Source organism: Papaver somniferum, chromosome 1 (assembly GCF_003573695.1).
Source record: "Papaver somniferum cultivar HN1 chromosome 1, ASM357369v1, whole genome shotgun sequence".
Taxonomy (NCBI): Eukaryota; Viridiplantae; Streptophyta; class Magnoliopsida; order Ranunculales; family Papaveraceae; genus Papaver; species Papaver somniferum.
In genome coordinates, this window is record NC_039358.1 from 171401435 (window position 1) to 171422407 (window position 20973).

The following is a 20973-nucleotide window of genomic DNA, read 5'->3' on the forward strand; positions in this document are numbered from 1 at the left end:
AAATGGAAAAGCTTTGAAGCCTGCAAACATCCTCATTTATGGGTGGGAGAATGGGAAAGATGTGTTTTTTGATGTTACTGGTGTTTCACCTTTTACTACTGCGGCTGAGAATGCTTTCATACCAGGTCAAGCCACTTACAATGCATTTTCTCGTAAACTTACCAAATATTTAGACATATGCACATCTCATGGTTATGGTTTGGGTGTTTTGGCTTTCACTTCCTTAGGTGAGCTTGGTGAGGATTTTGTAGTGCTTTTAAAGAGGCTTAGGAGTTGTCTGGATAACCTTGATGCTAGCAGTGGTCATGGTAGTTTTCTTTCTCATAGATTAAGTCTGGTTATTCATAAAGGTATTGGCACCCAGCTTGTGGCTAGGCTACCAACTGCTCCTTTGTAATTTTTCTCCCTTTTGTTTTCTTAATAATATGCCTTGGTGGCTCTTTATATATAAAATATTCATTGAAATTCTTATGCGAAATTTTCATATTTACTATTTTCAGAAGTATAAATAAGTATTCCATGTATAAAAATAAACCATACATTGAAAAATCAAATATAAAGAGGAAATAACTGATACATTGCATGATAAGTTCCTTGCGGAATATATGGAGAAAAAAAAAGGAAACGACAGTTAGAAACGCGAATACCTATGTACAAATTATGCATCTTTGTTACTGAGAATTACACGGAAGCGGCATAATTTTATTTTAGAGAATTTCTAAACAAGGTTGATAATACGTACATGCTGCATCATGAACTACGATTAAAACTGGATTGCCAATTATTCTCTTGAACAAGCTAGCCAGTAGACAAGACATTATTGAGAGCAAAAGGTTAATTATAACACAATTACGAAACACATGAAACTGACGTACAAATGATAATTGGTGTTGCTATTGGGGATAAAGTACTAATAATAATGAATGTATGGAAATAAGGGATACAATACCACTTACCATATGTCAATTTCCAATAAAAAAATTCTTTGCAATGCACATGGATGGTGTTGGGCACAATGCTTACGCAATAACGAATTCTACTTTGGATCAGAAGATTTTGATAGGAATAAAAGTCCAATGTATATTGGCATTTCAAATGCGTCTTATGGACCTTAACAATATAAAATTACTGTCATCAAGAAAAACGATTTTCCATATGGATATACCAAAACATTCTTGAAAATTTCAGATCTATTGACTGGATATTCTTCATACACTGACTTATATATATAGAAGAGAGGTGGGATCATGCAGAAGCCATCATCATGCTAACATTTATGGTATTTGATTGTCCAATTAAATTGGATTTTAAAGCCACAGGTGAACAACGGATAAATATGTGGATTTGGTGCAAGGTGTTAGATGTCCAATCATGTCTCATCTATCACCGGCGGGTTTAACATGCACGGGAGAGTGGGTGGATGGTTGGATCGGGTGGCCCCACATGGAATGTTAGGATATGCCATTTTGATAATTTATATATTTAACCAAACATCTTTACGGGATCCAATATTATGGACCATAATTCGTGGCAACATATCTAAAATGCTAGATTAAGGTAGAGAACATAAAGTGGTATAACCTTAACGAAATGCATCACCGAGTTGCAAATAAGATTTCGAAATAGGGTAACCTTTCAAACTGTTGTTGAGGCTGTGTGTAGACCATAGGCAGGAGACAACCTGGAGGACTAAAACATCTTAGTAGCCAAATGAAAAGAAAGTAAAAACGGTTTCCATAGTAGCGGCCACCAAAATGTGAGCCCCCTAAACCAACCCAAATATTATTTTTTTCATTCACACCAACTCAAATATTAACTTATTGGTCTTTTATGTATTCCATAAGCAGGAAGCTGACCCGTGCATCGCACGGTAGATAAACTAGTTTCCATAATAAGTGTCTCATTTTTTTTATTTTTTTTGAAAGTTAACAATTCATAAAAAGCAAACTAACTTAGGGAGTTAGTAACCCTTACAATAGGACGAGTAGATCCATCTAGTGCTTGGCCTTTGTCAAGGATCCTGGCATTAGATTTATCTACTTCTAGATCATTGAGAATACAAGAAGGAGGATTGTTGCTCCATTCAAAATCGGTTCTAAATTTCTTAGCCTCTTTGGCTAGAGTATCAGCTACCATGTTTGTTGTTCTAGGTCTAAAATAAAAGCCTTTAAAGTTGTTACAAAAAGAAAATTCTTGCCTAACTTCATCCATAATAGTTTGGTTTTGCCATGTGATTTGAGATAATTCTCCATCCAGATAGTCAATAAGATTCTTGCAATCGCCCTCCACACTAAAGTCTGACAGATTCTTTGTTTGAGCCCATTTTGCTGCATGAAGAAATCCTAAAGCTTCTGCTTCTTCTGGTGAAGTTGTTGAGATAGGTCCTGCTCTTCCATGCTTGAAACCACCTGCATCATTTCGAAAGATTATATCATAACCTGATGGGACACTACTTGAGATCCAAGCAGCATCCAAATTTAGTGTATTATGGCCAGGTGCCGGAAATTGCCATTTGTTGTTCTTATTGTTTCCTACCATTGAGTCTTTTTTGTGAACTAGGTATGTTTCCTTATGCCAGTAAGCTAAGTGTCTCTGTATTTCTAGTGCCACTTGCTGATGTGTTTGATGTTGACCATCAAAAGCTCTATTACATCTTTCCTTCCATATGAACCAGATTTTGGTCAGTATGATTTCTATATTAATAATGTCACTGTCCTTTCCTAACCATTCTTTGAAAACTTCTAGGAAAGTAGTATTTGCATTGAAATGTGTATCAACAGGGCAAGGTTCGGTATCCCAAACGGCTTTTTCAAAATTACAGTGAAGGAAGATGTGTTCAATAGTTTCAATCTCACAACAACCAAAGGCACAAGAGGGGGAGATATCAGATTGAAATCTTTCCCTTTTACTATTAGTAGAAACAACATTCTGAAGACATTTCCAAGCAAAATTTTTTATTCTTTGGGAGATATTAAGAGACCATAATTTCTTCCAGAAGGCATCTGGTTGTCCTAAATTGTAATTGTTTATGGTTTTTTCTTGTAGCTTATTGTACATGAATTTGACTGTGAAGTTCCCTGAATTCGTAAGTAACCATCTCAAGGTGTCTTCTTTTCCTAGTCTTATTTGACAGATTTTCAGAGCTATGTGTTTAGGGAACAAAGAGTGAATTAGGGAAACATTCCATCTTCTAGTATTGATGTCTATAAGATCCTTCACCAGACTTAAGTAAGTATTTTGGGTAGTCTTGTAATTCTTAAGGTTCTCTGCCAGGTCAGGAATCCAATTAGGATTATATGTAGAAGTAGCCCTCGTCTGGACCCTCACTTTCATTTCTAGACCATTTTTTTTATTTCTTGCAAAACTAGGAAAGTTAAACGGATTCCATCCACTTTAACCATATCGGTCAATTTATCGCGTTGACTGGACAAATTCTAGTCAAAATATCACTTAGCGATATATCGTGGGTGTGCGGAGATTACAGAATTAACCTTCTCTTCTCTTTGGTTCTTCTAAAACCGGAATCGAGGAAAATCATTTCTCTTTTCTTTTCTTCTACTTTCTTCTCTTCCATGTTCTTCAGATGTTGGTGATTTTATAAATTGAAGTCGAGACTTTTGAGATCGAACGAGGTAGGGAATGGTCAAGGGTTATCTGATAGAGGTGGTGATGAAACGACTATCGTATTCAGAGTTCACGGAAAAGGTAAATCGGAGATTTACTTTAGGGTTTCGAATTTTTTGAAATTGTTCTGTGAATGTGTTATGTTTTGATAGATTATAGGTGGTTTTTGATCTTAATTTTGCTGGATATGATTGCATAGAGTTTAATTTTAGTTTTTCAGTTAACTGAATTAGAAATTAGGGTTTATAAGATTGAGTTGTTGATGTGGAATCTTAGATGAAGGAGATGAATTAATCAGTGGTGATTCGAGGAAGACTTGAGGTTGTTAAACCTAGGGTTGTATACTGATTTGGCGTTGCTAATTTAGACTATTGCAGAAGACAAATTAAAATTGGGGATTTCAATGGAGTTCTGAAATTGTGGAAGAACAAAGGAATTCAGGGAATGGGTGTTGATCAAATTCAAGTTGCAGGTAAAGGACATGAATGATTTATTGGTGTTCTATGTGCAGAAATGGAATTGGTGATCGATATTCAGGTGTTGATGTATGTTGGTTGGTGGTAGTGACGCTGCAGGGAGTCTTGAGAAGTAAATGATGAGATTAATGTGCATTGTTAGAGTGATGAATGAATCAAAATCCAGAAGATGGTGGCTGTTTTTATCAACATGGGCTCAATGGCCGTGAACCATGTTTGAGGAAATACTTGAGTGCTAGCTGAAGCTGTTATTGTTGTGAAGCTTGGGTATGTGTTATTGTTGTTATTGTTGTGAACCATGTTTTAAAGTTGTGTGTATGTTGTTGGTTCGATATTTAATGATATGTTGTGGAGATGGTGAGCAGCAGTATGGAGGATAAATGAAGTTGAATCAGTTGTTTGGACATGGATTTAATGGTGGGGGAACTGGTGGTAGTATGCAAAAGATATAACAATGGAGTAATGGGTTCAGGCAAGATAATTCATTTGCTCTCATGATTATGTTCTTGCCGCATTTACGAGTTACGACTTATGTCTTGGTGGCGTGTGGTTATACAGTTTGAGTTTTATTTTTTCTTTCTTATCAGTTTGCACGCAGGATCCTGAGGGACTCTTCTCTTGCATTCTTGGTCATGAGGGAGTAATATTAGTTAAAAGATTAATATTCTCAGAAGAAATTATGTTATCCTCAGTGAAAATGTTAGAGTAGTATTCATTCATAGTATGTCTAATTTCCTCTTTCTTAAAAGTTGGCTCTCCATTGCTCTTATTAAGGCACTAAATATTATTCCATTTCCTTCTCTTGAGGGTTTTAGTATGAAAGTATTTTGTATTTTTTTCTCCTAACTGCACTGTGTTATCCCTTGATTGTTGTTTGGCTATTGCTTCTTGAGTGTCATAAAGTTTTTCTAATATGAAGAGTTTATCTTTGATTTTTTCTTTCTATACACATGACTAGAATTGTTAAGCTTATCTATCTGTTGTAAAATTTTCCTAATTTCTTTCGTTGGTTTACCGAAAATATTCTTTTTCCAGAAGTTTAAATTCTGTTGTAACTCTTTTATATTAGAGATAAGAGTATTAGATGGATTATCCTGAATTAGGGGGTGCTTTCAAGTGTCTTTAATGGTTTGAATACACGACAGTTCTTTTTGCCATGTGTCATAGTATTTGAAAGTGAATTTGTGATTGGAAACAGAGGTATCCAGTTTAAGGGAAATTGGGCAATGATCAGAGCCCACAGCTACTAAGTGATTTAGCTCATAGTTTTGAAATTTTGTAGTCCATTCATTGTTTGCTACAGCTCTGTCTAGCAAACCAGCATTGTTTAAAATATTTTGGTAGTATTCACTATCAGATTTTTGAAGGGTAGTCCTCCAATTTTGTCTTCTTGACTAAAGATCATGTTTAAGTCCCCTAGTAGGATCCAAGGTGTGGATTCTCTTTCAACCTTTTCAGCTATTTCTAGTAGAAAATCCCAAGCTATGTGTCTATTATGAGGATATGGACTGCCATAAAAGCAAGTTAGAAGCCATTTCTTGGACCCATGATTTGTCTGAACTAAGATATTAATCATGTTAGTATTCCATTGCACTATTTCAAAATCAAAACCGTCTACCCATGCTAATGCTAAACCTCCTGCTTTCCCAATTGGGTCTACAATGTGGATATTCGGGTAATCTTTCAAAAGAGATTTAACTAGGTGTCTTTGAGATTTTGTTTCTGACAAAAATAGAATTTCAGGTCTATCTATATCTATAATTTTTTTAAGATGGTTTTTTGTGAAAGGGTTTCCACATCCCTGCACATTCCAGGCTATTAATTTCATTGTTATCTCTAAGTTCTCTGCTAAGGATGTCGAAAAGTACATTTCACTATTTAGCAGTACTAAAATGAAAAAAAAAAACTAAAGAGAGATCAGGTAATCATGGATCACAAGAAACAATGGCAAAATAAATTAACTAGAAGCACTTCTGGGTAAGCTAAATTAGAGGGTTCAGTTTGAAATACCTTTGTCTCCTCGTTTTGCTGTGAAGGGACTAAATCTGGGAAGGGAATTGGTTGATAAGTACTTGAGCTTGATTGATGATTAGCCATTTTAGAACCGTACTGATTAATTTCAAAAATCTTGTCGTATGAAGAAGGGATTGAACATAAATACTCAGATGAAGAAGAAAAGATAAAATCGGGCACTGAAATTTTAAAAGCTGATCTTGGATTAGTCAATGGGGTATGCAATGAGGATGATGCGCTAGATGAATGATGATTACAATTTGAGAAATACCCATCGTTGTTTATAGGCACTGATGAAGAAATTAGGGATTTAAGAGATTCCCCCAAAACAGGTGAAGAAAAGGATAACCTTATAGCAATTGAATTGTCGGCAAAAGACTTTAAAGGTGTTAAATGGTTCTGAACCGGAACCAACTTTTTTGGTTCAATTCCATCATCGAGATTAGCCATTGCACCAGGTTCCATTTCGGCTAAGACTCGGAATGATTCCGAGTTAGCAGATCAGAACGATTCATCCGACGAAGGAATCGGTATGAAATTCTCAGGGATATTAAACGGGAAGATTCTCTTGCCCAAGACCGAAGAGGATGCAAGTGGCATATCTTCATCCGATGAAGAATAATTAGTAATGATAAAAGGACCAAGAACATCATAAGTGCTACTAGGGTTAACATGCGAGGGCTGAGAAAAATGGATACTATGCAAGTTTTCAAGGGCATCATCTCGCAGCGCCGGTTCTTCATCAACATAAGTTCTAAAGATATCGTGAAAAGATTCTCTAACACCAGGTTGGCTGAGGTATTCTTGTACTTGAACAGGTACACCAGTATGATCGAAGTTATCTTTGGGGTTCCAAACTTGAACCAAGACATCATTCATCCAGTTCATGTCGTCACTTGGGTAAGGGGAGTTGACAGATATATCATAAATATCTTCTAAAGGTCTGCCTAATTTTACAGCACAATCTTCAACCTTGTGTCCCAATCTCAGACAATGGGAGCAAAATTTAGAAGGAAGGTTAAGAAAATTGAAATAAATGGAAGTAACCAGGTATCTTCCTACCTTAACAAGCAAATGATGGATAAGTGGTTTCTCGATATTAACCCACAACAATACTCTTGGAGTAGAATCTGGAGACGTGCTTCCCGTACAAACTCTAGCTACTTGACCTACTTTACTCGCAATTAATCCTAGCATTTCTTCTGCTCTATGTTAGAACTTTGTATTTAAGATGGAATCCCAAATAGGAATCTCTTTGACCATGCCAGTTGATATTTTTATTCCTTGGTAAGCCGTTGTTGCAGCTAAAACATTACCAAAAGGGTACCAAGGACCATTTGTTGTTATCCAGTGGAAATCTTCTTTATTTCTAAAGGTGATAATAAATAAGTTTGGATCTATTTCCCTTATTTGGAAAGAGATCTGACTTCCCCAGAAGCTTTTAAGAGCTTTCCTTACTTCCCATTGTGGTAGAATAACTATAGAAAAACCTTACCCAGAATGCTATATTGTTTAATGCCAAAATCTCTAATGAAAGTAGGAGGAGAGGGAAGCAGACCAATATTGCTGTGGTTGGCCATTCTCTGCGCCAGAGAGAGACCACTAAGGTGTTTATAGAGATCATGGTTTGCATTCATCGTAAAAGAGAAAGAAACTGATAAAACTTTGAGAATGAAGGAAGAATGAAAGAAGGGCATAACTTTTATATGAGCCGAGATCACCAAAGATGCGCCTGTCCAATGTGATCCCGTGATCTAAACAAAAACCAATAAAAAATCAAATTTGAAAATGGCCAATGAACTGACGGCAACTTATCCTAGGACTAATTTTTTTAAATTAAGAACCAGTACGAGGTATAGGCCTAGATAAAAGAGAAAGTTAACAAAATATGTTAGTTTAAAATATCCACTCTTTGAATATTGTAGTTGTGCTCTCAATTAAAAAACAGGCCTCTACATAGCTGTATAAAGTCTATCTATTCCATTTCACCAAGATAAGCCACCGAAAAAATGTCAGTCTGAATATGACACCTCAAAGAAATTTGAAACTTAATGCTCAGAAAAAAAGGTTGCGAGAAACTAAGCCTTTTATACTCATCCCATCTAGAGGTAGAACATCAGTATAAAGCAACAGAACAAAAGTCGCCGCCTATAAAATAACCTATCATCCTAAGATACTAGAAAACCCGGATACTCAAAGTAATCCTAAGGATAAGAGAGCTTAAATTCCCGGACATATCGAAGCAATGGCAGAAGTTTATATTGTTCAACACGATTAACTCTGGTAACCTAAGACTAATCTAGAAAGATGAAAATCCTAGAGAAGTAAAGGATATTACTAGTCATTCGCATTCATGAAAATGCAGAAACATAATATTGATGGGGCAGGGTGGATAAAAACAGAGACTAGGAATTCGCAATACAAAGGGAAACGTAAAGCTTTGAGAAGGCAACAAATGTCGATAAGTCCAAGAGATGAGGCTGAGAGCAAGCATTCACAGGGAGAGTTAAATGAACCTTGCAACTTGAAAATACTTATAAAGGGAGGACCTTTACTAATCCTAGAAGCATTACAACACTAGGAAACCTCATATATTCACTAGGTCTAAGACATCCTCTAATCTCCAGAAAGTCTTTTAATGGCTTGTGATCATGCAACCATTCCTGAGGGTACTCCCATATCAATGACAAGAGTTATGCGATGTAGAGATGATCATCTCCATAGGATTCAATACTATTTTTGTTATTTCTGTGGAACTAACTTGTTTCTTCATGCAGAGCAGACAAAGTATTTAGCATATTGTAATCTCAGTCCAACTATCAAGTTAAGTTTGAAAGAAGAAGTAAGAGAGGAAGCTGAGTGGCAGATGGCCCTAGGTTTACCAATTTCTTCAGCTATATTGGTAAGAGAGATGCCTCCAGGCTTTGAGTACACCTACGTGCAAAGGATGGAAGCAAGATACAACTGGAACAAAGGCAAAGGAAATTTTGCAGCCGCTGAGGCCGCAGAAGCACGAGGAGAAATAGTCATGTGATTCAAGCAAAACTAAACCTCAAGGAAGTTGACAGTTCAAGAAGAAAAAGAATGGGTATTAAGTGATCTTGTTTTGCTATTGTGTCCTTTAGCTTTTATCAGTCTTTTCTTTCTTTCTTTTTTCCTTTTTTTTGTTTAAAGATTAAATCCCATGTAATCATTGGATGAATCATTATGAAATGGGACTAGAAATTTCGTTACTATGTCTATGAGTTTTAATTATAAGAATTTCTAAAGCTTTTAGATCGAGAAATTGGGATCTCTCAATATAAATCTAACCAGGATACCAAAAGACTAAGAAGGAAACAAACAAGAAGATTTTCTCAAAGAAATCAGAGATTTATCTGAATAAATTTTCTCTTAAAGAAACCAGAGTTTATCTGATTAAGTTCTCTCCCAAAGAAATATGAACTAAGATAATCTATCAGACCAAACAAATATAGAAAGGGTAAAGATGAAGCCAAAAAGAAAACCTCCTCAGGTTATCCTGAATTAATCAAAAGAAGGGTTAAAGGGAAGAGCTATGGCAATCATAATCAGGATAGTTGGAAGATTGCTATCCCACAAGAATGGTTTAACTAAAAGATAGAAGCGATTAAAATTCTAACAAAAATCTCCTAGAGATACATCGGCAGAGAGGTTTCCGGCGTAACTCCAGAATAAACCTATACTAAGATAAAAGCAAGGTGCAAGAAAAGATGCCTAGAATAGAATGTAATGCATGAGATGCTTTCAATAAAGAGATAAAATGCATGAATGTTCCTACAATGACTCATCCCAAGAATGAAAGAAAAAGAAATCCCACTACCGGTTCAATGTTGTTTAGGCTAAATATCGAGTCCGGATCTTAGTTACCTATCATTCCCCTCCCATAATATTGTCCCCTCTAGCTCAGAGAAGACACAAGCAGGGTTACTACTCACGATTCATTAGCCTAATAAGTGTCTCGTTGATAATGCTAATTTCATGAGAAATATTTTATTAATTATTCTAATAAGCATATTTCTTACTCATGGGCATTAATATTGGTTATGCTGACGTGGGTGGAGGAGGAGGTAGAGGAGGAGGTGGTGCAGATAATGGTGATCGGAGTTTGTTAGGGGCTGTAGCGGCATAAAACCACACACTACATCCAATAGTATAGAAGATGAATTAAAACTAAGTAAAGATGTTCAATAAACATAGACATGAAGATATACGTGGTTCGGTATGATTACCTACGTCCACGGGGTGAAAGGATGAATGTTATTATTTATTTTCTTTGATTACAAGGTGTTCTCTCCTTCTCAAATGGTGTAACTCTCAAACTCTCAAATGTAGTGTCTTGTTTCCCTCTCTTTCAACCTGCCCCTCTCTCTCTCGACCAGCCCTTGTATTTATAGGCCAAGGTCGACATACAACAGAATTACAATGTTGGTCACATTACATCAGTTTAGATGTTCCCTATCGGGCCTGTGTTGGCGCTCGCCCATCTTTCTAGTATGGCCGATAGAATCTTGGTCTTTGATAGTTCTTCACCTGAGGCCGAGTCCTGATCGTCTGGTTGACACGATGTCGCCCTTATTTATTATCGTCCCATTGTTTGACCAGCTCCCTTTGTCTGACCGATTGCTTTTTGATCGTGCGTCCGACTTGTCAGAGGATAAGGGTCACGTCCCATCCGACAACTATAGGGCCGTCACGTCCGACCCACGTGACACCTCGCTATTTGCGCTATTTGATTCTATCCGGTGCTTCGCTGCTCTTTTCTCTTTGGTATATCATAGCTTAAGATATCGCCACCTAACCATGTGGATTATCTACATCTACATTTATGCCCCTTCTTTCGCTCGTGTGCTTGGTACGAGGGAAAGAAAATCGTTCCATCTTCCCACGTCCTTGAGCATGCCGAGAATTCCTCCATGCAAATCCCCACTAAACATCCCTTTATGACTTGTAACCGCTTTTGTTGGTCAAGACACTTCATCCTATAAATATCCCCCTTTATATTCTCTTTCCTCTATTCGCCATTTTCAAAGAAACCAAGCGCTGTTCTTTCTTCTTCTTCACCTTCCTTCCTTGCCGACACCATTAACTCCGGTGACCTTTTATCTTCTCAGTCTTCATCTTTGCTGTTTCTGTTGGTGAGTTTTGCGACAGTCATGGTTGGTTCTTCTTTTTACTTCTCTCTCCATCAAAGTTCATATATCTCCGTTCGCTTTCTGCCATGGCTACTTCTTCTCCGTCAATGACTGAAAAAAGGTGCGTGAGTGATACCTTCTCCGAGGGAGATGTTGTTTCTCTTGATTCCTTATTTTGGCTTGAGAGTCCTTCCCATCACGATTATCGTGCTATAAATTCCCTTTTTCCTGATGATTCTCCCTCTTTTTCATGTAGGGCTGATAAGAGAGTCTCCAAAGACTTGTCTGATGATGAGTTTACTGAACAATTGAAGGAAGAATTCGGTCTTCAAAACTATGAAGTGACCCTACTCTCGGTCCAATCGGGTGTGTTGAAGAAGACCGATGTCGATAAGTATGAGCAGTCGTCCGAGGCGGTCATCGTCACTCGTGGGCAGTTGGAACTTGGCCTTTGCTTTCCCCTATACAACCCTGCCAGCCCTTTCTACTATGAGGTATTGTCGCAGCTTCGTCCGTATCGGGCCTTGACTCAGTGGAATGGCAACACTTTCCGTCTGATGAATGAGTGGAGAGACGGAGGCGAGGGTCACGGATCTACGACCGATTGGTCGACCTATAAGACTGGAGACGCTCCCGATTACACTTCTGCCAATTTTATCGTGAACTACCGGAGCGGGACAGCTACCAATGGCGACCTTGCTGGTTTTTCTTCTACCCCTCACCGTCAGAAATCTATGCCCGAGGGTGTTGATAGATTGATGCTAGATGCTGATCCCCTTGGTAAAGGTTCCAACAAGCGTGCTCGCCACACCAATGACCCATACTGGGACCGATTTCCACTTCTTGTTCGCGGCCAAATTTTGCATGGTAGCTTTCCTCCTCCTCAATTTCCTGCAGAGCCTTATCCATTCTGGGTGATTAACTATGATAAGGTATGTTGCTTTCTTTCCACTTTCTTTGATTCCTATTGTATCAGCTTGGGGTACTGATTACTTTCTTGTCGTAGGTTAAGCCTCAGGGAGAGTCTACCAAATCGGCTTCTATTTCCAAGAAGAGGAGTGCTGGAACAAGGGTCAAGGAGGATCAGGGGAAGGTAACAAACATATAGCTTTTATTCTAAGTACATGTACGTGCCCCAGTTTTTTTCCTTCACAGCTGAACCTTGTGCAGAAATTCCGTCGAAGCGAAGATGAAGATGTTGGAGGGTCCGATACTCGTGGTAGTGAAAGTTTGGTTCCAAGGCGTAATCCTTCTCGGGGGAAGGTGGCGGCAAAGGGCGTGGTGTTGAAAAGCTCGGACGTTGTGATCGATATCCCCGATCAAGATGATGAGGACGATATTCGGGGACGATCAGTTGTTTGATGAGGATGTTGGTGGTCAGAAGGAAGCGGAGGTTTGTGTGGAGACTGTTGTTGTGACTCCTGTCGTGCAGTCTGGTGATCAGGGGCCGACCCAAACATCACTCCGAAAGTTGCCCCGGAAGGATGTTGGGTCTCCCTTGGGTGTTCAGACGTCCTTTACCATATCTGGCCCTATTTGTGATTCACTTGGCGCATTTCACTCTGAGGAGTTCGGCTCCTATACTGATGAGCAGATGATTGATGTCGTGCCCCTGTATCGTGATATCGCGCCGGTTTTAGATAATTTGGTAAGTGATTTGTTTGCACTTTTCCTTTGGATGTTATCGGGCCCCACTAATCTCGTCTTGGGATGGAATTTGTAGGCGTTGAATCGGTCGAGGTTGGAGGATGCTCTCCGTCGACAGAAGATTACGAAGTTGGAGGCTGCTCTTTAGCTGGAGAAGGAACGATCTTGCGATCTGGAGATCAAACTCGCCGATGCGCAAGGTATATTTTTTGCAATAGTTGTGTTGATTGAGTTCTTCGTACCAATGTCTTGAGTCAATTATTATTATTCTAGCCGAAATTTCTAGTATAGATCTAGACGCTTCTTCGGAGTATAGGCTTATGAAGAGAAAGTGGGATATCGAGAAAGATCTTGTGGAGAATCTTCGACAACGAATTTTCAATAAGGATGGGAAGATAGGCCGACAGGAGGCCGAGATCCAGCAACTTCAAGAGGAATTGGACAGATATCGCCTGTTTGAGTATGTCCCCGAAGAGATAGATAACTTACGGGCCCGCTTGGGCATCTTTCAAAGACTTGCTGGTGATAAAATGTTACTAGTCGATAATCTGGAGGGTCAAAATGGTTCCCTTAGGCTTCAAAATCGAGATCTTCATGAAGATCGGCGACGAATTTTGAGGGAAAAAGTTGTGGCCGAGCAGTCCAACCGAGATCTTCTTGAAAGGACCAAGGGTTTCGATAAGCTGTCGAGTGACCTAGAGTGGACCCAAGCCCAGTTATCGATGCTACAAGTGTCCTATAACCGTCAGAGGGCCGAGTGGAGTGATCACAAGAAATATTACCCTTCGAATGAGTTCAATGAATAATACTATAATGAGTTAACCTTGAAGCTTTCTAAGGCCGAGGACGAGTTATACAAGTCCGTGGAGTCGTTAGAATCTGTATTGCCAATTCTGTCAGGTCTCTGGAGTGCATGTTGGGGAGACCTTAAGACCTAGTTAGTTTGTTGTTTTTACTCTGTATTCTGCTATGCTCCGTTTTTAATATGCTTATAATGTTTTGTTGCAGCCGAGCAGGGTCGTGTCAAGGTTCTGGAGCGAGATGTGCAAAATCTCAGGCAGGAGGTGGAGCAGTGGAAGAAGGCCGAAGGTTAAGCTCCATGCCGCCGAGGCGAAGTCCGAGCAGCTTTCTCACCAGATTGTGGACGAGAGAAATGCTCATCAGAGCGAGCTTGCTGAGGCGATCAAGGCCGGTGTGAACGAGTACATCGCGCAAAAGCGCCGCGAGGTTGCTCAGAGAAAGGGGGGAGCCGGTGTTGTTCCACCCCGGAGTTGATCATGTCTTTTGTAGTGTTGCGCCACTAATTTTCCCTTTGTCACGAGTTGTAATTCGTTTGAACACTTGACCCATGCTTCTTTAAACAACTTCTTTGAATGGGGTGCTGCGTCGCCAAGCTTGTTTTTCTTTTTTCTTTTCCTTGAAAATTTCCGCCTTTATAATTTTGTTGACGTTGTTTAATTTTATGGTTGCTATCTTGCTGCTTGTGCTCCGTACCTGCATTTGATGTCACATGCCTTAGTATTAGTGCCTTTTCTGTTGAACACACTCAACAAGGAGGGTCATCGGGCCCGATGCCATGTCCCAGCCGAGGTATCTCATCACTATCTTTTAGATTCAGTGGAAGGGTTTTAGTCGTCCTAGTTCTAGGCCCGATAATCCCGAGTGGTTATCGACCAACCAACTCGGGCAAGTGGTCACGGCCACCTGCAATGGGGGTAACCTTTCAGATGTAAGTATGTTACCTAGCTGAGAAGAAATCGTATCTTAACAACCTTTGGTATCTGGCTTCCAACCACCAGTACCCTTAGGCTACCTCGGAACTTGCACACTTCCACTGCCCCGAGTATCGAATAGCCAGTCGACTGTAAGTCACCTCGGAACTTCCACACTAGCTTTGCCACGAGTACGAATGACCATTCAAGTGTAAGTCACCTCGGCACTTCCTCACTGGCTTTGCCCCGAGTACAAATGACCATTCGAGTGTAAGTCACCTCGGCACTTCCTCACTGGCTTTGTCCCGAGTACGAATGACCATTGGTCGCTCATGTCATATTTCCTACCCCTCGCGGTTTTAAAGAAATGAATGACAAGTATGTTTACCTGTTTCCCTCGGACCCCTCATGGGTAATAGAGTTTCAGATGTTGAGAGTTCCACGGTTTTAACTCGGGTTTGCCGTCGAGTTTGAGTAATCGATAAGCTCCCTCGCCAGCTTTAGACACGATTGTGTATGGTTCTCCCCACCTTGCCGCTAGTTTACCGCCCTTTTTGTCACGTTCCCAATCGGCTAGATATTTCAACACTAACTGCCCCGGTTGAAACTCTCTAGGCCGAACTCGTTTGTTGTATTCTCGTTGTAGTCTCCTTTGGTAATTCTCCATTTTTTGCAACGCCATCTCCCCTTTTTCCTCCAAGTCATCGAGCTTGGCCAATATTAGATCTGCCGATATGTTTCGCCTCCAGGCTTCAGTTCTTGTGGTGGGTATCTGATAGACACATTTTTGTGTCTAATTTGTCTCGATTCTATATATTGATAGTGCTCATTTTTGTACTTATTATGGTGTTTTATGTGTGTGTAGGTATTTTTGGCCAATAAACATTTTTGGAAAAATCTGCACGAAAAGTTGCGCGGGGAACCCCCGGAGGACACTTGCTATTCGGACCCCTCAAATGGATAAGGGGTAACCAATTACTAAGGGGAATCCATTTCCAAGCAGCTGCTAAAGGGAGACCAGCACAGGATAGGTGGACGTCATCCTCATCATTTGAATTCTGGTTTTGGCGGGAACAAAACCAGCGAGCCTGCAGTTTAAGAAATCAAAATTTTGAGAAGTTTTAGGGAGATTCAACCTCGGATTTTTGTTGGGATGGACGTGATATAACTAAACAGGCCTGGTATGGGTGATTTAATCGATCAAATTGGGCTGGATAATCCGGAAGAAGAAAACAGAGGTTGACTTGTAAAAGAAAACTGTATGGAATTATTTTAGGAATTTCAGGGAGACTAAAGGCGTGAGATTGTTTCCTAAGATGAGATTCTATCTAAGGAATAGTTACGGATGATTTGGAAGTCTTAGAAACGCGTAAGGAAGTTGGTAGAGAAGTTATTTCTGTGGCTTGCACAAAAAGAAAAAGAGAGATTTAATCGCTATTTTTAGGTTTCTGAGCAGTATAAAAGGTGTGTTCGAGTTCCAGGGAAGGTTACAAAGTTATTGGAGCAGTCGCAGAGGAGTTTGTAGCACTACAGAGCTGAATTGATCAAGTTGCAGGAAAACCCGTGTTTCTGTTGCTGTTGAAGAAGAACAAACGTTGCAAATAAGAACATCGTCTCAAATTTGTAACGCTTCTACAGTGATTTCTTTGTAACAGTCGGTCCTTTGTTTTGCAACGCCATTACATCGTTGCAAATAATCAGTGTTATAGTTTTTCATCTTTTAATCAACTTTTGAACCATGTACAAATATTTTGAGCAAGTGATTAATATGAGGAGCTAAACCCCATTGCTGAGGCGATAGAGGAAGCTATTTTTCCAACAAGAAGTGGTATATTCTATTTTATTTATTTATTTGCAATTATTTTATGATTATTTGCCTTGGTTGAAAATTGTTTGAATGATTTTTGTTAAGCAATTGTTATTTCTTTTGATAGAGCATACTTGGACCTAGGTTTTTGATGTTCTATGCTTCGGATTTACACTTGTTATTTTGAGAATCTACTTGTTGCAATAGTTAGAATCAACTTGAACGAGAAAATTGCATAAATATAAATATTGGGATTAAATCACTTTGAACTTGGAAAATAGTGGAATCTTAGCCTCAGTGTTCTTTTAATATTGATATCATCTTTGGTTGAGTTTGTGACAATTTTTAGTTTGTTTTCTATTTTAGTTTTAGAATTTATGTCTATATTTTATCCTTCGCAAGTCTGAGAATCGAACCACTTTTACCACTATCTACAAATCACATCAATTTTTGGCGCCGCCGACGCGGATTTGCTTTTAGGGTTTTAGACTTATTTTTTTTTTATTTTTTAGGTTTTTATTATTTTTGTTCTTTTTTACGTTTTTGGGTATGTATCTTTTGTCTACAGGTTTTGGATCATAAAGAGAATTCAGCCAAGGAGTTTGGTGATTTCGTAAAGATTGGATCTTAAAGCATAAAGACTTGGAGCGAAAGATTAAAGGGAAAAGAACGGAAAAGAAGACAATTTCTTTTTAGTTATTTTTCTTTATTATTAAACAAAAAAGAAAAAAAGAGAGAGAACTGTATTAGGGTTTGCTATTTTTGTAATTTTTCTTTTCTTTTTGGACACTTGGACATTAAACTTTGGACATTGTTATTTTTAAACCCTAAGGAAGGGTTAGTTTAAATACAAACTGTGTACAGGGAAGGACGGTGATTACGATATCACCTCGGCCCCTCGGGTTCGTACATGACATAGGAGTCGTGGCCCGAGTCGACTTCAGCGGTTCTTCGCCCGTCTGGTACGGGAGGTAAGTTTTTCGAAACACCCGCGAATCCCCTGTCAGCGGGTTTACTGTATTCCTTCGTTTGCATATATGATGAGGACTTGAAAACGGCTGCTTTAATTTCCTAGTAAAGGGCAAGAACTTGCCATACAAGATAAGGGTTCGGATTTCATCACCTTTCTCTTCTTGCCCACCTTAGGAAAACGAAACCAAACGCGAACATAAGCCTAAAATTTTGAATAGAACGAGACCTATAGGGTAACGAGCTTAATAAGAAAGTCGTTCGAAAACTATTGGTTACTCTTTTGAGCATACTTCGAAGTTCTTGAAGGTTTCTGTGAGTTGAATGCGTGACTGCGCCGCCTTGTAACCGGTGAGGCCTTGGGTATCAAAGCTCCACTGAGCTTCCCTCGCCTCGATTCAACTTACTTTGACTCGGATTGATTCGAGAGGGGTTTGCTCAGATTTTAACGAGTTCCTTTTCGAAAGAATAGAAGCTGGTCTAGAAACAATCTAAGTGGAGCCATCATGCTTTTTGTTTGTTAGAAATCAATAGGTTTGATTTGGTTGAGTCAGCCTTGTTTTGTGATTGCGTAGAATTCCCCACCTTATTCTTTTGCATGCCTGAACGTAAAAGAGACGCCCTATGTAGATTTGTTAAAGAGAAACCTAATAGTTCTAAGCGTCTCGATTACCTCAATTTAGAAAGTCCGATTCTTGAAGATTCCGTTTTTGAACGTCCGTTTGAGGAGAAAATCCATGATATTCCAATAGTGCCAGAAATGGCAACTTTGAAAGCTTTGTTGAACCCTACTAGGACTACTCGTCCCTCGTGTATCAGGTTATCTGAAACTGAAGCAAATTATGAACTTAAGCCTGGAACCTTACAGTTGCTCCCAATATTTTTAGGGAAAGAAAATGAAAACCCCTATTTCCATGTTAGGGACTTTGAGGAAATTTGTAGAACCCTAAAAATTAGAAACCTTGATGATGATGCTTTGAAACTCAGGTTATTCCCCTTTTCCTTGAAAGATAAAGCCAAATCGTGGCTATATAGTTTGGCTTCCGGATCAATTGAAATGTATGAACAACTTACATTTTCCTTTTTGAACAAGTTTTTCCCTAGGCACAAAACATCGTCTATTAGGACGCAAATCTGCACATTTTCTCAACCGGAGGGAGAATCCTTGTATAGGTATTTGGAAAGGTTCAATGATCTATTAGCCCAATGTCCTCATCATGGTTTAGAAAAGGTTAGGTTAGTTCAGATCCTTTATGAGGGTTTAGATTATCCCACTACAACCACAGTAGAATCTATGTGTACAGGTGGGTTTGAAAACCAAACAGTTGATGATGCGATGACATATTTGCATGAAATTGCCGAAAAGACCCAACAATGGGAAAGTAATGGGGGACCCCAGAAAACAATTCTTCTAGGCAGAGGAAACATTAATAGGGTAGAGGGAAATTTTGAATCAGATGCCAAAATTGCTGCTATAGCGAAAAGGTTAGAAGCTTTAGAAGTGGGTCACACTAGTGGTACATTAGAGCCTTTTTGGGAAGGCCAGAATAATGAAGAGCAAGCCAATGCTATCTATAATAACACTAGATTCGATAACCGTCAGAAGTTTGACCCATATTCAGAAACCTATAATCCTGGTTGGAGAAACCATCCGAACCTTTAGTGGTCTAAAGGACAGAGTCAAGGTCAGTTTAGTAATTCTAATGCTCCCCCAGGTTTTGGTTCAGATAAGAACTCTTCAGGTCAGTTTCAGAACTCTTCAGAGAATATAATAACGAGCTTAGAGGAATCTCTTAGTATATTAAGAAAGAGCCAGGATATGTTAGCACAGAGCCAGGACATGTTATTAAAGAGCCAAGTTAGTTTTCAACATGAAACCAAACAGAACTTTCAAACTAATGCTCATACTCTTGCTAAGTTAGAGCTTCAAGTCGGCCAAATAGCTAAGACCTTAAGTGAGAGAGATAACAGAAGGTTCCCTAGTCAGACTAATCCCAATCCTAGAGGAGTTCATGAAGTAGGTGCAAAACCATCGAATCAATTGAATGTTGTTAGAACCCTTAGGAGTGGTAGAGTAGTACACAATCAGGTAACCATGCCCGATAGTGAGCATACTGTAGTTCACCCCTCAGGACCAACCATAGCTAAGGAGACTGATAAAGTTTCTGATGATGTCAATTCGGTTCCTGAAAGGCCCTATTTTATGCCTAGAGCCCCATTTCCACAGCTATTAGTACCAACAAAGAGTGAATCCAACTTTAATGACATAATGGAGGTTTTTAGGAAAGTTACCATAAACCTTCCGTTACTAGAAGCAATTAGGCAACTTCCAGCTTATGCCAAGTTTCTTAAGGATATGTGTACGCGAAAGCGAAAGCTTAGTGTCCCTAAAAAATCCTTTTTAGCTAGTCATGTAAGTTCGATCATTCAGAACCCCACAACTCCTAAATATAAAGAACCAGGTGCGCCTACCATTGCTTGTATGTTAGGAAAACACAGGGTACACAAAGATTTACTTGACTTAGGAGCCAGTGTGAAATTACTCCCATACCATGTGTACTTAAAGCTAGGGCTCGGTGAACTGAAACCTACCAAGATAACATTGCAGTTAGCTGATAGGTCTGTCAAGATTTCTCGTGGTGTGATAGAAGATGTTCTTATTGAGGTCGAAAAGTTTATTTATCCTGTGGATTTCGTGGTCTTAAATACCCAACCTGTCCCTGACCCAGAGAGCCAGATACCTGTGATTTTAGTTCGCAAATTTTTAGATACGTCTAATGCGATCATAAACTGTCAAAATGGTATTATGAATCTATCTTTTGGTAATATGACTATTGAGTTAAATATTTTTAATGTCAATAAGCTACATTCTGAGCTAGATGACACGTGCATTGAAGAGGTGAACATGATAGGAACCTTAGTTCAGGAGTCATTACCAAATATCGCATCAGAAGATCCATTAGAGAGTTGTCTAGCCCACTTAGCATGGATTTCTACGAAGATAGAAACATTGAACAAGTGAATGCTATGTTGGATTTTATTCCTATGTTAGATACTGATAAATGGAAAGCTAGGTTCGAACCATTACTAGCTTTTGAGTCTACCTTAATCCCTTGTTTAGAAAAGCCTCCTAAGTTGGACCCTAAATCTGCATTCTTAGGGCCATCTAAGACTTTGCCTGTGATTATAGCATCCGATCAGGACAGCAGGCCATAAATCGTGCTTCAAGACAATAAAGAAACTCTAGGGTTGACCATACAGGATATGAAACATATAAGTCCTACAGCTAGTATACCTCAAAAGAATTTAGAGGATGAAACACCCCATTATAATTCAGAGAAAGCAATTGACCTTTTTCAGGAACCTGATGGTCTAGAAATTAGGAATATTGTGACTAGTCTATTTAGAGACACCCAAAATTCTAAGTTTGGGGGTAGTGATCGTCAATTATCCCCAGTAGAAGTCCCTAACTTGGGACTCGAGCCTACTGCATATGAGGTATCACTTGAGTCTATTCAGACTCCTCAACCCGATCCTCCTGATACTGTCCAGGAGGAAATCCGGCTATTAAA

General features: G+C 39.2%; 1 protein-coding gene and 1 long non-coding RNA gene across 2 annotated transcripts; one reads left to right on the forward strand and one right to left on the reverse strand.

Annotated features, from left to right (window-relative positions):
* Positions 1–1947: 1947 nt before the first annotated feature.
* On the reverse strand, positions 1948–3333 carry LOC113354067. Its single transcript, XM_026597512.1, has one exon. It carries the CDS (start codon positions 3331–3333, stop codon positions 1948–1950), a length of 1386 nt encoding a protein of 461 aa, XP_026453297.1.
* A 656-nt stretch (positions 3334–3989) lies between these two features.
* LOC113334067 lies at positions 3990–4377 on the forward strand. Its single transcript, XR_003352506.1, has 2 exons — positions 3990–4096; positions 4189–4377. It is a non-coding gene; the product is annotated as an uncharacterized LOC113334067 (long non-coding RNA).
* The last annotated feature ends 16596 nt before the right edge of the window (positions 4378–20973 follow it).